Source organism: Epinephelus lanceolatus, chromosome 1, assembly GCF_041903045.1.
Source record: "Epinephelus lanceolatus isolate andai-2023 chromosome 1, ASM4190304v1, whole genome shotgun sequence".
NCBI lineage: Eukaryota > Metazoa > Chordata > Actinopteri > Perciformes > Serranidae > Epinephelus > Epinephelus lanceolatus.
In genome coordinates, this window is record NC_135734.1 from 13593646 (window position 1) to 13610882 (window position 17237).

A 17237-nucleotide genomic window follows, 5' to 3' on the forward strand; every position below is an offset into this window, starting at 1 on the left:
GGAAATGTAGGACCCGTTTTCAGTGTGTGTTTTTTGTATCTTAACCCATACTAGGGACTCAAGGTCAGGATATCTTGGCCTCTGCTGCTTCAATTTTGTCTGTTGTTATTTTTTTTGTCTCTTGGGAGTTCCTCAATTTTATGAAAGTGCAAATAACTGAAATTTAAATGTGTGATACGTTAATACTAATCGCAGCAGAAATAATCTTTTCCTCTGTACCACCTCTCAGGGAAGGTCAGAGGTCAGTGTCATTACAGAACAGGAACCCATTGGTTTGTGGAGCTTCAGTGTCTTGCTTAACCCTCTACTGCAGAGATACTCAAATTGCTTTGCCCAGGGGCCACTTCTGCAAAATGACAGGCGGCAAAGGGCCTGTTGCAGAAGGCCTGTGCAGGTCAGGTTTACGCAAGGGCGTTTCTAGGTTTTGGGGACATTCAGGGCTTAGCCCGGACCTCTGTTATGGGTCAGGGGGAGCCAACAAGCTCTATTTTGATGCTTTTTATGCAACCTGGCACCTTATTCATATTAAAAGTGCAAAGAAAATTCTAATTGTGCATCAACCTATTTTTATTGTGAATTAGAAAATGGCTGGAGGGCCACATGGCACCCTGTCCCTGGCCAGATTTGGCCCACAGGCCACTAGTTGAGTATTACTGCTCTACTGTAGCCTATACAGTTTTGTCTACAGTTCACCTTTTTACATCAGTCATGGCATACCAGCACTATGTGGTCATTTACCTTTAGACTGCTAGTAGTATGAAGTTGTGATATATCCACAGATTGCACTCTTCAAAAATTAAGTCTCATCATAAAAAATAATCCTGAAGGCATGCAATATTCCAGCATAGGAATACTGAACACAATGCACAGAGAATACAGGCCCAGCAGCTCATTTTGCCCCAATGCCCCCTAAAAGATTAATGAAAGGATCCTAAAACTTAACAGCATGCGATAGTAAGGTGCTGTAAAAAGCATTTTATTGGGGCTTTATATCAATAAGATATACAGGAATGTCCAAATTAATTAAATGGGGCAAAGGTCAGTCACTCTGTAAATGTATCTTAAGCAGAGGATGTGAGTGTATGCCCTCTGCTGTGCACTTTATGTGTTGATGTCTGGCCCCATTACCCCATCCTAAAAGTCATAGACATGTGATTGAGTATTTGAAGGGAAGGGGTGACAAACAATGAGTATGAGAGTCAGAAAAGGTTTTGTTAGATGTAAGTAAGCAGGATAAACACTTCAGTAGGTTGGGCTCTTCATTGAGGCTTGAGTGTGCTTCCTTAATTAAAGGTAAGTAGCTCTGTGTCTCCGTTCGATCACTTTACTAGCTGTGATGTTGAGAAAACAAAGTTTGCAAAAAAAAAGAAAAGGAGAAGTCAGTCACTGACAGACTGCTGCACACACAAGCAGTTTCTAACTGTATGCTGCCCTCTAGCAGTACTGTGTGCACATGACTTTATTCCCATGTTTTGCTGCTTTTTCAGGCTGGAGGAAATTTTGAATATCTACACAACAGTTACTTCATGACTAATGATTTCATGAATTGTTAATGTATCTATTTTTACATCACATTATTTAGGTATCTGCTTCTCGTAATTTCAAATATTATGAAGGTAGCTGTAGTTCTAAAACAAAAATCTAAATGTTCTGGACTAACACGTGATGAGAGAAAAATTCCAGGAAACTATTCCGGTCTAAACAACTGGTCCATGAGTGCTTTAATAAATGTCAGTAGAAAAATCTGTCATACTTACCTGTAATAAAAAAACATTCTGAGGTAACAGCAGACATATTACTTTATTCATAAAGAGTAGAGGAGCCTCCGGGTCTGCTGAGGAGGCCCTGATTGGCCGACTCTACTCCTACAAACTTTTGAATATGCAAAATGTCAGTCACTTTTAGGTTTGATGATGTAATACACCCTAAACTCTTGCTACAACAGGTGAGGAAATTACCACCTTTGTGATTGATTGGTTGGTTCCATTGAAAGATCTTGGGATAAACCTGTGTCCTCTCCACAAATCAGGAAACAAAACCCTCAAGCCCAAAGCTCCAAACTTGTCAAGATAGTTAACATCCAACCTTTGGAAACCCCAGTTCTGCTGGCTGTAACATTGTATAGCTTATGAAACGTTGTTAAAGACTTAGCCTATTAACCATATTTTCCACAACAACAAGGGTGACACCATTGTGTTCAATTTGCCCTCCCACATCCCGCTAAGAGGACCTAAGCTAGTTAGCCACAAACAATCAAGGAAAGCTACGATGTCAAGTTTAATACTTTATGATTAGTGGGGGAGGTTTCATGATAATTGGATACAGAGGAGAGAGCAATTGCAGCAACCATGTCATGGCAATAAAGTGAGGAGGTCAGAATGTTGTGGGACATTTTACAACCTGCACCTACCTCCTAAAGATGAAAAGCACTTGAGGCTACCAAGAGCCCAGGCACCCATGTTTCTTTCCATTTCTAAGACAGTACGGAAGCAGAATCAGGATCAGCTTTATTGGCTTTGTTTAATTTATTGTTGGCTAGAAATAACTCAGCTATGATGCTCCATTAAACAAGTCATCTTGGGAGGTTGTAAAAATTCCAGTAAGATAGCTAACTATGAGTTCAATTGCTTGCTCGAGACACAACATTCAAACTTGGCCCCTCCTCCCTGGTTCAATGCCACCAGAAGCGTCTGTGCACCGCTTGTGCGTACACTGCAAACTGCCATTGTAGGAATGTTGTTATAATGGAAAAGCTGATACCCAAGCAAGATATCGAAGCTAACCACCAGTAACCAGCAGCAGCCCAATGGCTGACGCCCAGAGACTCGAGAGGGATTACTTTTGTATGACTCATTTATTTATCATTCATTATTCATTTAGGGCAGTTAGAGTTTAGAGTCCTCAGTTAACCTAACCTGCATGTGTTTGGACTGTAGGAGGAAGCTGGAGTACCCTGAGAAAACCCATGCTGTTACAGGAAGAACATGCAAACCGCACACAGAAGGGCACCAGCCGGCCAGCGAATTCAAACCCTTTTGCTGTAGGGACACAGTGCAAACCAATGCACCACCATGCTGCCCTTTATGACTCTATATTGTTTATTTTTTTTAGGAAATCGTACATAGTATACCTTTAACTAATGCTCAAGAAATGTGTGCTCTGAATACATTTGTGCCAAACTGCAGCTGAACAGGCTTTATATTCAGCAATTGTAATAATTCAATAATTGTATTGAGTTAGCAAGAGCCACAGCGCCAGAGGTTAAGGGACATTTTACTTTACGTTGTGAGTCTTGGCGAAAGGCATCACAGTGGTCTGAGTGATGGAAGTATGAATAGGCCCACAACAGGAAACTGCTGTTTTTAAAAACAGTTTGAAATATTTGAATGAATGTGATTCTCACATTGGACTCAATTCTATAGAGAATTAAAAAGTGAAAATAAACTTTTCCCCATTTTCCTGGGGACCCTGTGGAACTCCCTCAAGGACCTCAGGAGGTCCCTAGACCCCGAGTTGAAAACCAGTGGGTTACCTAATCGACAAAGCAATAATCTTTCTTTTTGTATAGAAAAGTAAAGTGTTGTCTCTGACCTGGCAAAGCCGTGTTTCTGCAAAGGTTTTAGCTTTATCTGAGTGAAATCAACAGCGGAAATAAGCAGCAGCGAACTCTCTTGGTTTCCTTGCGTGCCTCTGTACGTGCCCTGTGCGTCATGTCGTCACGTACCCCGCTCTCTCTCCCTCTCACTCCGGACAGATTCACAACCTCAGCCATGGCTCCGTGAACCAACACATGGCAGCCTGCAGCCATGAACCAAAAACTGACGATGCTTAAATAGCAGCCTTAATTAGTTTCTTTCGAAATTATTTCAACTCCTGCAATATCTACAGCCACCGGTCGGCTGTCAGTCACTGTCGGGGGGAGAGGAGCACAGCACCCCCTTCGGTTTAATTTCCTCCGACATCTCGCTTTGAAGTTTCCGTCTCCTCTATCAGAAGCTCAACATGGGGGTTCAGGGTTTCCAAGAGTACATTGAAAAGCATTGCCCCAGTGCCGTGGTGCCGGTGGAGCTCCAGAAACTTGCCCGGGGGAGTATGGTTGGAGGTGGCCGGCAGAGACCACCTCAAAGTCCGCTGAGACTGCTGGTGGACGCGGAGAACTGCCTCCACCGGCTCTACGGAGGCTTCTACACCGACTGGGTCAGCGGGGGCCAGTGGAACCACATGCTGGGCTACCTGGCTGCCCTCTCCAAGGCCTGCTTCAACGGTAACATTGAGCTCCTGGTGTGCTTCAATGGCGCCCTGGAGAAAGGCCGTCTTCATGAGTGGGTCAAGCGGCAGGTGAACGAGAGGCAGACCGCCCAGCAGATCATCAGCCACGTCCAGAACAAGGGGACCCCTCCGCCTAAAGTCTGGTTCCTTCCTCCCGTGTGCATGGCCCACTGCATCCGACTGGCGCTCCTCAGGTTCCGCGTCGGGGTGAGTTGAAACTCGGCCTGGCGATGCCTGTTGAGCAGAGCCACTGAGGACTACCGGCGGGCACACATTAGCAGGCTGTGTGGTTAGCCTGCTAGCTGCCCACCATGTCATCTCTGCCAACTTCACCCATGATAGAAGCTGTGTGCACCCTCGGCCAAGTGTGCCTCTAGGAGTGCTGGCAAAGGAGTCCGTGGTCTGCTTTTTAATACTTAATACTCATTGTGATTTTGTGACATTACCTCAGACTATGAATTCATGCGATCAACATTGTGAAAGGGTTTGATCATTAATCAAAGGCCAGGTGTTTGCTTTAAGTCCCAGCACAGCCTAAACAACAGACTTACTGAGCTGTCCCACTCTTGGAGGGCCAGAAAGAGAAGCTATGAGAAGAAACCAGCCCCCTCTGGAACATACAACAGTACTAATAATGCTAAAATCATATTGATTGTCAACCATATCTGTCATTATTAAACATTTAAGTAATTGTTTTAAACAGAAATGCCCCAAATTCACTGCTCCAAACCTTATCAATATTTTTGTCTTAGCCTCCTACGATCATGACTAGATTATGGAACAATGGGCCCCTGGGCACAGATATGTGAGAGGCCCCACCACCTATCATACCTAGGAGCAAGGCAAACATATTTTGTTATGGTTTTGCCTCTTTTTTATAGTTGTTATGCATCTTTTGGTGGTTTTGTGTCTCCTTGTAGTCGATTTGTGCCTCTTTGTGGTTGTTGTTCCCCTTTAACTTCGTATCTCTTTGTAGTTCCTTTGCATGTCTTCGTGGCCATTTTGAGTCTCCTCCTGGTCTGTACATGATAATTTAAGTGACCTTTTGCAGGGGAAGGCCAGGGAGCCCCCTGACACTTATCCTGTGCCCAGTAGGCCTGTTCAGTAATCCATTCATGGCTATCAAATTGAATTAACTGCTGTATCTCTGGGCTGGTCGGCGAAACACTTTAAAACGTCTTTAAAACGTCCCTTTAGCTTTGAGAAATTGTGACGGACATCTTTCACTATTTTCTGATATTTTACAGACCTAAATGATGAGTGGAGAATACAACCAACAGATTAATTGATATTACAAATAGTGAGTTACAGCCCCTTTATATGTGACTTCTGCAGGAACACTACAAAGTGCAGAAACGCTCACATATTTGACTGAAGTATCTAATATACTAAAGCATGTAAAAAAAAAAAAAAACTGAAAAGCTACTCCTCACTCTGCATGCAGCAATGTAGAACTGTTAGCACACATATGAAATGGTTTACAGGGCAAAGATTTGTTTGCATGTAAAAATTAAGGATGCTCTGATATATCATATTGGTATAGAGGTAATACTGACCTTATTCAGTGGATTGGATATTGGGCAGATGCCTGATCCACAAACAGGTACCAACTGATCCTCACTAAATACAATTTTAAAATCAATATTATTTAAAGGTCCAGTGTGTAAGATTTAGAGGGATTTAGTGGCATCTAGTGGTGAGGATTGCAGATTGCAACCAGTCGAAACTTCACCCGGTTAAACTTCCCTCGGTGTTGTGTGTTCAGGAGGTTTTCACTGTGAGCCTAATTACCCGCAGAGGTCACTTTCTCTCCAAAACAAACAGACTAGGTGATTCAAACCTGTAAAAAGCACTACATTAAGCAGTTTCAAGTTAACAAAAATTTGTATTTTTCCATCATCGCTTGCTGCGGATGTGCTGCTAACAATGAGATGTAAAAATGTGAATGGCCCTATCTGGAGCCAGTCTTTCGTTTGTCTGTTCTGAGCTACTGTAGAAACATGGTGGTGCAACATGACGATCTTCGTAGATATAAACGGCTCAGTCTAAAGTGACGAAAACACAAGTTTTATTTTCAGGTGATTATACACCAGAGAAAACATACTTTCTATAATATTCCATTCCTGCCAATGAATCTCCCTAAATCCTGCACACTGGACCTTTTAAATGTCGTGTTGTTTCCTCACATAAAAATGATCCCAGTAAGTTCCATGCAGTGTGGTATACATATTTTGTATTTGTGATTATCTTAGTGGAGGTATTGTGAAAAAAGTTGGATCCTTGCAAATATTGTTGTGACAATGCAGTGACATGTTATATGGTCAGTTCTATATATGGTGTCAGTATTCATATAATGCTGTTTTAAGATCAGTTTCTCTCATATACTCTTGATGACATTTTAGAAGTATAGCCTATTATTTGTCTCTCCTTCTTTGAGTATCCCATCAGCTGTGTAAGGCTTATCCACTAAGAGCAGCTCAAACAAAACTGCACCTGTTTGTAATCCTTTTTCTGTAGCCTTTTCTCAAGTACCTAATACACCATGTCTATGTAAGCGGTTTATTTTGAGGCTTAACCATCTAAAGCTTAACTTGTCTTCGCCAATCCTCAGGTTGTCCAGAGCATCGAAGACCACCACCTGGAAGTGATATCTTTATGCAGGGAGAATGGCTTCCACGGCCTGGTGGCCTACGACTCGGACTACGCTCTGTGCAACATCCCATACTACTTCAGTGCCCACGCCCTCAAACTGAGCCGCAACGGCAAAAGCCTCACCACCAGCCAGTACCTGATGCACGAAGTGGCTCGGCAGCTTGATCTCAACCCAAATCGTTTTGTCATTTTTGCATCACTTTTAGGTTGGTGTGATACTATGTGGCAGAATGTAGTTGGAAGTGATAGTCTAAACAACGCTGACTAACCCGACTCGGTTCTTGTGTGTTTGATAGGAAATCACATACTGCCTGATGAAGACTTGGCTGCCTTTCACTGGAGCTTACTTGGTCCAGAGCATCCATTAGCATCTTTGAAGGTAAAGATCTAAAGGATTTCTTTATAATCACACGGCTGGTAATCCAGTCTGATAGAAGTGTACTGTGAGATTTTTAAGTGAATGACAGTTGGAGAGGAACATTCGGTTCAGCACGTACTGTGCTCGAATATTTTTGTGACAGGTGACTGCGTTGCTCCTGCAGTTTGCCTCCTGAATGAATGGATTTCTCAGAAAAGTAAAAAAGAAAGTACAAAAGTGTTAAAAAAGAAAACTAATTTTACACACCCACAAAGCAGTATTTCCCACGCTATAAGATTCAGGTTTTCGCTATTCTATTTCCTCTGTTCGCATTGTGTTGAGCTCTCAAGGCCTTCATACTTTTTACAGCTTAATGTCTGCATTAGAGAACAGCAGCAATGGTTATGCTTGTGGTGCTGCAATAGCAGGTGTCGATGGTTAATGTGAAGGTCTCCTTGTGGAATATGACTCGGCCTGAAAAGATTTTTTAGTTGGAACATTTGTTTTCGCTTCAACTCCTGCAACCAAAACAGTTTTAGCTTTGGCAGAAATGTCTGTGTTCGCGTAACAGCCCATCACTCAAAGTAAAAAGTTAGTGACAAAAAAGCCTGTTAGGGTCTTTAAAAAAATAGTAAAAACTCGATTTCATTACATCAGTTGAACATACAATGTGTAATTTTTTGCCTCTACGGGCCTTTTAGTCAAAGCGCTAACAAAAAATGGAGCAATGCTGTCATTGCAGTCAATTTCCAGTTGTTAGGGTTCCTTCAGTGGTCAACATTCAGGAGGTTTATACGGGGGCTGAATTATTCGCAGCGGTCACTTCCTCTCCAAAACTGTTGGACCATTTGATGAAAACCGGTATAAACGCTGAATAAAGCAGTTTCACGTTAAAAATCTGTGTTTGTTGTTCAGCTCATTGCGAAGGGGCCGCTAACCAAGCACCAAGCTAATGTGTGCTCACGTTTTTTTCTCTGATAATTTAAGATCCAGATGTTCAGGAGTTTTTTATTGGGAGCCAAATTATTCTCAGAGGTCTCTTCCTCTCCAAAACAAATGGAACGGGTGATTTAAACTGGTAAAAACACTGAACAAAGCAGTTTCATGTTACAAATCAGGACTTGTCTGACTCTGTTTGGGATGGCAGGGGCTGGAGCTGAGCGGCCACTATTGTTTGCTCAGCTTGTTTCTCAGGTAACTTAAGAGTCAGATGTCCGTTGACTAAAATACTTCATTCAGTTACAACTTATAGTCAAAAATGACCAAGATCTATGAAGAGTGTCATAAAAATGAGTCTTAAAACTGAATAAAAAGTCAATTAATGAGAGCTTCTGGCAAACAACTACAATCATGATGCATGTATGTGATGTCACTGACAGGTGACAGCGACACAGTCTGTGTTCTTGATTAAAATGGCAAGAGTTTTCTCAGTTTGAACATTGTTTGAAATGTTCGAGATAATGTAGGTACACAAATCAACAAAAAATATTTCATTGATCTAGTCGTTTAAAGGCATTTATGTGGAAAAGCGTACATATTTTATCTTTAAGGAGGCTTATTTGGGCATGGACATGTTATCTTTTGTTTTCTTCAATGATCCCCATTAATTAAGCTTTGAACACAAACTTACTTTCATGGAAACTCTTTCGAGAAAAGCACTGAATTTAAGCTGCTGTATTGCCAAAGTTGTAAATAAAGAGAATGCTGTGAGCTCAACCACAAGCTGCCACCAAGCAGCACTTAGTGATTTGGCTAGATTTGCATGCGTGGCCAATGTGATACAGGTTACAGAAATAGGATATTCATGGATCAGTGAATGGTTAAGTCAAACAGTTGCATGACAACAGTGCCAGGCAGTTTTATGGCACAGTGTGTAAGTGGTTCAGCTGTTAGTTTTGAAATGACTAGCTGTGATTAAACAGAAGGCCATCTGGTTCACATGTGCAGCCCAACTCAAGCTGAACTACCCACCATACTGACACATTACATTCCACTGCTAAACTACACTCTGCAGGACTGACTTAACTGGTTTCTACTGTTATGTCTTTGCACCCATCAGTGGCACCCAGTCAGTCTGTCAAAAAGTAATAAAGATTAAAAAGGGGGGCTTTTAGGTTTCCCTAAGTCTCAAGTGTAACTGTCATATTAACTTTAAAACGGCAGGGGATTAAAAAACTAAATAACCAAAGGAATGTGAAAATGACTGCTGGTATATGTACAACAAGAATATGTGAAAAGATATTTAAATAAATGCATATTCACATTTACATTACGCAAATCTCACCTTGCTTTGTCTGTATTCAATCTAGGACATACAGTCTCATCTTTAACAGAGAAAAATGATTTTTTATTGCATTTACACTGAAAATATTGTGAAACCAAGCTGCACTTTACATCATTTTCTGTCGTTTAGCCAACCACACCTGCCAAGTCAAGTGTGGCTTTAGATACTCTGCAACATCTGGAGAGTAACCGGAGGGCTGCAGAGAAAAGGAAACCGTTTATTTGAAATCATGGCTCACTGGCAGAAATGTGGTTTGGGCACTTAAAGACTCAGTGAGAAATGAAAAATACAATTTAAAAGTTCTTTTTCTGTCTCCCTGCATTAATTGTGGAGTTTTGTCTTATTAAATGCCAAACATATGTAAAAACGATCATTTATAAATATATTATATAAAAATCCCTTATTTTTGCTTCCTGTGCAACATTAAACACACAGTATAACATTTCTGCCACTTAAATTCAGCCAATGCAATTGCAGTGCTGGGCGTCTGATCTATGACCGTTCCAACTCTCAGTTGGATCAGCAAACTTTCTGTTGCTGCTGTTACACAGGTTAGACCCAGTACTGCTGTGACCCCTGGCGCTGAGGGTTGTGCTGGCTAAATTTGAGTTGCCACAGCCGAAGCTGGAGATTAGTTACACCTCTGCATCACACTGTACTCACTGAGCCAGGCCTACTTTTGAGTGGTCCATTCAAATGTTCGGGATTTGATTTAAATCTATTTCAGAAATGCGTCACATTACTGAAGATAAAGACATCTTCACTTACACTTTAAAGCTGTCTTGTGGAGTTTTCTTGTGTACATTCAGGGTACATACAAGTTGTTAAGTGTTAGGACATATTTTGGGCTGGTTCTGGTAAAAGTGACAGTCCCATTAATTTTTTTTGACTCTTAGAGTACTTACACTGCGCTTGGATAAACATAAAATTCTCACAGTTTAATCAACAGTATTTAAGATTAACAAGTACATTAGAAGATATGTTTCTTTGATAAAAAGCAGAGGTACACAAAGTTAACTCTCACTCCCAAAGTGCATTATGACATGAAACATCCACTCGCTGAGCTTAAAACTGTGTTGTTGTGCAGCTAATGGCAGGTGGAAGCTAAAGGTGAAGCTGTTGAGAGAGCTGATTTCACAATCTGCAGCTTAAGTGAATACACTTTTGAATTCTGGATCATTTTTGGATTCATTCAGTAGCCATGCCAAAGGTTTTTGATTTCACTACCGTCTAGTTCGTGCCTCAAAATGGCTTCTTCTTCAGGGCAGTATCGGCCAAGGCTCATGGGTGTTGTAGTATTTTTAGACCAATTTGCTAAACGCAGTTTTAAATGCCTTTTCAGAGGCTCATAAATGTGTGATGTAGATGATATTGGCAGGTCTAAAACTGTCTGCTAAAAGTTTCAGATGCATGGATAATGTGTTTTGTGATTATTAGCTTTGATCAAAGCTGTGACATATTTTCATGTTGTTCAACTAGCAGTGACATGTAACTGTCAGGTCAACACAGAACTGCTCTAGAGATTTACTGTATTTTCTGTTCACTTACTTATGATGTACCAGTGTGTGTGATGGGCCAAACTGTGATGTTGCGAGACACACTGACATCAAGAATTTTATTTGAATTTGTCCCCTCAAACTTGAGTGGTTGACCTGTCGTGAACTCTGTGTGTTATCCTTCTTTAGGTGCGTGCCCACCAGCTTGTGCTTCCACCCTGTGATGTTGTAATCAAGGCTGTGGCTGACTACGTCCGCAACATCCCAGACATCACCGACCTGGAGGCCATCGCTAAGGACATCTTCAAGCATTCACAAGTATGTAAGGTAGAGCAGTGCTGATGGGCCAGGGTGGCATTTACATTTATTGTAGTCTTCTTGAGAGACAGTGGATGTAATGCAGATTGATCACATACTTCTTGTTGAATGAAATTCACATTCAAACCATGTTGGTAGCAGTGAAGTATTAGATTCAACAAGGTGAGTGAACCCCATCACATCTGAGATGAGCTGTAATAGAACTCTGAATATGTATGTATATATATATATATATATATATGTATATACAGTACAGGCCAAAAGTTTGGACACACCTTCTCATTCAATGCGTTTTCTTTATTTTCATGACTATTTACATTGTAGATTCTCACTGAAGGCATCAAAACTATGAATGAACACATGTGGAGTTATGTACTTAACAAAAAAAGGTGAAATAACTGAAAACATGTTTTATATTCTAGTTTCTTCAAAATAGCCACCCTTTGCTCTGATTACTGCTTTGCACACTCTTGGCATTCTCTCCATGAGCTTCAAGAGGTAGTCACCTGAAATGGTTTCCACTTCACAGGTGTGCCTTATCAGGGTTAATTAGTGGAATTTCTTGCTTTATCAATGGGGTTGGGACCATCAGTTGTGTTGTGCAGAAGTCAGGTTAATACACAGCCGACAGCCCTGTTGGACAACTGTTAAAATTCATATTATGGCAAGAACCAATCAGCTAACTAAAGAAAAACCAGTGGCCATCATTACTTTAAGAAATGAAGGTCAGTCAGTTCGGAAAATTGCAAAAACTTTAAATCCAACCTCATATCATTTTATCTTTCCTTTCTTTCCCACTATGTAAAATTATTCTGCAGCGCTGTAAATGTGTATATATATACACACATACAGCGCTGCAGAATAATAACTATGTAAAATTATTCTGCAGCGCTGTAAATGTGTATATATGTATATATATATATATATATACACACATACAGCGCTGCAGAATAATTTTACATAGTGGGAAAGAAAGGAAAGATAAAATGATATGAGGTTGGATTTAAATTTAGGTTTAAAATTTTACGTGTTTTTTGAAGTACTGCCATGACACTTAATTTTGTGAAGACATCGATGAAATGATGATGATGGTGGTGGTGAATTTATGAAATTACACTTCAAAACTCTCATGACCCATACCTTCTTTGGCAGCCTCAGTTCATAATGTATACAGTTTGGCATAAAATACAAATTCAGCAATCCTCTATCCGCATCAGGACATTTTCAATTTTTTTAGTAGCTGCATTTTTGCTCCCTCAGCTATTTTAGTGAATTGTGGAAGTGAGAAATGTATTGCCACAGACTCCACACACAGCTTTACAAAGTGCTCCTCTGAAAAGAGGAAAAACTGATAACATGCCTGATCCCACCGTTCAGGGTATAATTATGCATTATATATTCCTCTATGGACAAATAATTAAGTTATCCTATGTCTGCTCTGTGTATATTCATCATATTTCATGTTTTTCTTTTAGACGTGCACTGATGACAAAGTCATCCGCTTCAAGAAGGCAGTGGAGTACTACTCAGTGGCCAGCAAACCCCCTCACTTCCCTCCACAGTTAGGTGGGTGCGCGTGTAATGATGCTAAAAGGTCTTAAGGTTGAATACTGTTGGTAGTGTTTGTCAGCAGCTTTGGTTTTTATATAGAGGCGCTGGAGGGTCTCAGATTTGTTGTCACTGACCTGGCTGGTATATGTGTTACATAAATGTTAGCGATAAGAAATAAAGACTTACCGTTTTGAGAAAAGAATGCTCCACTTTCTTCAAAAAGAGTACCTTAATGTGCCTTTAGACTGCCAGTTATGCCAATACAAATAGGCTACGGCAAATATAGCTTTACCACTTGTCAAACACAGATGTAAGTTATTTAATCATGGCTGCATTGTGGGTCAGAAGTGCCAGATGCTTTGTTAACATTATTAGGAACACCTGTGCTTTTCCTGCAGTGACAAGAGAAATGTGTGAATGTGACAAAAATGTCTGGACTCCCCTAAATATATGCAGACTGATAATGCAGAATTATCAGTTTGAGTTTTAGTCCTGTTTCTGTTCAAACTGGCTTTTTACGAACAAAACAAAAGAAGTAAACATAAATTTATGCAGACTCACAGGTAACTCGTTGACTGGAGAGCTTTGGTAATCATACTGCATCATTAGGACCCACGTGGGGAAGTCAAATGCCGCTGACTGAACAAAGTTTAAACAACACTTTTATGCTTTTGATGTGTGTTTATGTTCATTGGCGTCACAAGGAGCTCATAAAGAAATGAGTGATTGTAAACATTTTTAGTATTAATAGACTGCAAATAATGACTAACAGGCAGAGAAGGTAATGATTGGGGGCTTGTTAATGTCAAATCGCTGTCCCACACTTTGTAATGGACTTCATGAACTGAGTGCACAGAGTTGGATACAAGCGCAGCAGTTTAACAGCTTTTGACCTGTTAATCAGGTTTCATGTTACCATGGTTACCAAATCATTATTATGAATAGGTTATATATATAGAATCGAGATCGATTATAAGATTACAGACAGATTTCAAGATTCGCAGATGGATTTATTATTAGTTTGGAAATCGCACTAAAATCATGTATTTCAGATCATATAATCTTGTTGTTGGTGTGTTTGCTGTCACACCACAAATGAACAACATCAGAAACTGCCGACCAAGACCCACTATTTCAGGTGGTCTCAGTTTGGTTGTTAAAGCCACATCGCGATGCATTTGGCAGCTTCTACACTAATGTATCACCGCCCAGACGGAAGTGTACATCTGCTCCTAGCTAAAGTTACAGCTCAGCAGCGGAGGACGCCATTAATGTTTACATCTCATGCTGTCCCAAGCACGAGCCTCTTATTCATGAGTAGATGCACACTCTGACAAAACGCACTTCAAGTCTAACCTCTCCCTCCTTTCCTGTTCACAAAGATCCTTGGATCTAAAGAGCACCTGTTTGTGATACCTAAAAAATGTGTAAAATACTCCTCAGCCAACCTACATTATATTGAGTCCTACAAAATAAAACTTGTGCAGCAGGTCCAGCCTCTCTCTGTTCTATATGCTGACATTTTTTTGTGTATCTGTTTCACAGTCAGACCAAAACTAATGGGAGTACCTGCTACAATGCCGTTTCCAAAAATGCTCAACATTCCACAGGTGCCGCTGCCTGTAAAACCTGGGGTAAGACTGTGAAATCCCCTGTGCTCCACAGTGAAATACTGCAGGTGCTTCAGCTCTGTGAGAATGACATGGTTATTTTTTTTCTTGACTGTCTCCAGGTCCAGCACTCGTACCCGGTGCCTCTGATGGAGCGCAGCCTGGCTCTGGACTCGGTGGAGAAAGGCCTCCCAGAGCAGAACAGCTTCAGCAACATTCCTCATGAAGGGAAGCACACACCGCTGTATGAGAGGTCCTCTCCCATCAATCCGGGCCAGCCTGGCAGCCCCAACCACACAGAGGCCGCTTTCTTCAACGCCTCCTCCACATCCTCCTCCTCGGAGAATGAAGACAGCTCAGGCACAACTGCCAAGTGAGTTCAACACAACACTTCCTCTCTGTTACTGTCTCCATTCATCCTTAGCTGTCGGAGGTCATCAGTCTGTCATGGTCACCATCCCACAGGTCATATGTTGTCTTTTCCAGGAACACTGTCAGTACAGGGACAATTTTATCAGTGCAGATCTTTTACCATCCTTTCACTCCATATATCTGCTTTATTACAGCAGGTTCACCCTGTTTGTAATCGCCATCCTTATCAGTGACAACACACTGTATAGTCCCTGCTTTTCCTGAAAGTTAGCTTACTGCTCAAGTGTTTTTTGGGAAGTGGCTATACATTGTAGTGTAGTTTTGTGTTCTCATTTCCTGTTAGTATTTTTCCTGACATAGTTACCAGACACGTTGACACTTTTATAATAGCCATTAAAGCACTCAGCAAGATTTTAACTTGTTAAAGTGCTTGTGAGGTAATGGGTACTTCTTGCAGCAAATGTCCTCAGCTAATGTTTGGTAAAATAACTTTGCAGCACACAATGATTGTACTGCAGTGTTGTATCTAGTCTCTATTGGCAAACATGTTCTGTGTTCTTGATTTTAGCCGTTGTTCCTGTGAACACACATCTCCACATGACGCGCAAAGTTTGTTATTTTAACAAACACTGACATGAAGTCTCACATGTAGCAGCTCTCAGGGTTTGATGGCACTGTGTCTGTGCTGCAAGTATCAGTGATTGTGCAGGAGGAAAGCTTTGCTGCTCTGTAGAAGAATGTGAAGCTTACGGCAGAAATGTGAGGTCATGGAGAGTTCAACTCTCATTTGGTTAAATTGAACACATGACACCTCCTGATACTTGTAAATGGAGATTTGTCTTGCCAGAAACACAAGCATCTGTAACAGGGGTGTATACCTTGTATCCACAAAAATGAACATCTTTATCCAGAGCTCTGTTCAACCCTGCCTAGCTGTCCCCCACAGCAGTGTCTCTGTGACCTGTAGCCCCCTAGTGTTAAGATGATCATACAGACAGGCAGCAGTGATTCATGCACCCCTTCTACAAGATGATGCTTCCTGCCAAAGCACAAGAGTCAAATTAAAATTAAGTTTTTATGAGCTGCGCAGCAGAGTCTACCAATTTCAGGACCAATAAATCGTTCAAGATGAACAAAGAAGAGGCAGCTGAAGTAGTGATGTGTTCATGGTCAGCTTTGAGCAGTTATTTGCCGGTTATTTCTTTTGTCTTTGCCAGTTATTTAGACTGTGTTCTCATTTTCAGTTTTTCTGAATTCAGTGTTATGTGCACTTTTCCTCATCTAAAAGTGTTTCATGTCACATGTAGTGGATGAATACAATTTCAACAATGCAATAGGAAAATGTTCAAAATTAAATAAATATCAGTTAACTTAATATAACACAACATTACACTGTATTTATCAATGCAAGTTCCCACAGCAACACAACACACCATCCTTTTGTAAAATAAAGTGTTTCACATCTAAGCTGCATATTGCTCTGCTCTAAATTTAGCCTGAATTTATGACTTAGCTGTCTCAGAGGGCCTCTTCCACATGACTGCAGTGTCCATCAGTAACATTCATTTTCAGGAGTTGGTTTTTCAGCAACCCAACATCAAAGAAGAATCTAAGTTCCCTCACACTTAAGTGAGATTTCTTAATCGAATGTGTAGCGTGTACTGGTTTTATATTTTCTGTGAATATAATGCAATTGATCTTATTTCCAAATATGTAGTTACACTCGTATCAACTTATTTTGAACATTTGGCACAGTCATAGGTGTATCCTGGGCCACTTCAATGCATTTACAGGTGGTTTGAGCCTAGAGATGCTAGTCATGGCTAGCTTCATTTACAAACATCAGACACTGCCTCTGGACCACTGAGGAGCACAGTAGGAAAACATTTGATCCAGCTTGTCTGACCGAGTACAAGATTGTGGTCAAGTTGGCTGTCACTCGCATCTCCAAAGTCTTGGAGAGTAGAGCAGACGAGCCTGATCAGCTAACTGATTGTTTTTACTGACCCGACATAACCTTTTACATCCGGTATGGGTGGAGAAGCTGAGCGCGGCCTTGGTAAGACACAGGGAGCAGAGGACAGAAGCAGTGTGTCCTTAAATGACACCAAAACATAGTGGCAGAGTTTGTGTGTATTCATATGGTGTAGGTGCTGCGAAAGAAACTAATAAAGCTAATAATGGTCAGGGAAAACCCAAATTTTTATAAACTGCATCTGCATTTTGGCAAATTCTACGATATTCTGCGTTTTACAGTTGATTTCATTATTTTTTCTGGTCTGTAACTCTGTCCCATTCTCATGAACGTGATATCTCAAAAACACTTA

The 17237-nt window shown here is 41.0% G+C and overlaps 1 protein-coding gene across 1 annotated transcript in view; it reads left to right on the top strand.

The window, feature by feature from the left end:
• Positions 1–3696: 3696 nt before the first annotated feature.
• LOC117257142 (constitutive coactivator of PPAR-gamma-like protein 1) overlaps positions 3697–17237 on the top strand; it is a 29215-nt gene continuing 15674 nt past the window's right edge. The window contains exons 1-7 of the mRNA XM_033627073.2: positions 3697–4476; positions 6881–7127; positions 7218–7300; positions 11249–11377; positions 12853–12943; positions 14474–14562; positions 14661–14911. Coding sequence (XP_033482964.1) covers positions 4003–4476; positions 6881–7127; positions 7218–7300; positions 11249–11377; positions 12853–12943; positions 14474–14562; positions 14661–14911 — 1364 coding nt within the window. The 5' untranslated portion in view covers positions 3697–4002. The remainder of the gene's footprint in view (positions 4477–6880; positions 7128–7217; positions 7301–11248; positions 11378–12852; positions 12944–14473; positions 14563–14660; positions 14912–17237) is intronic.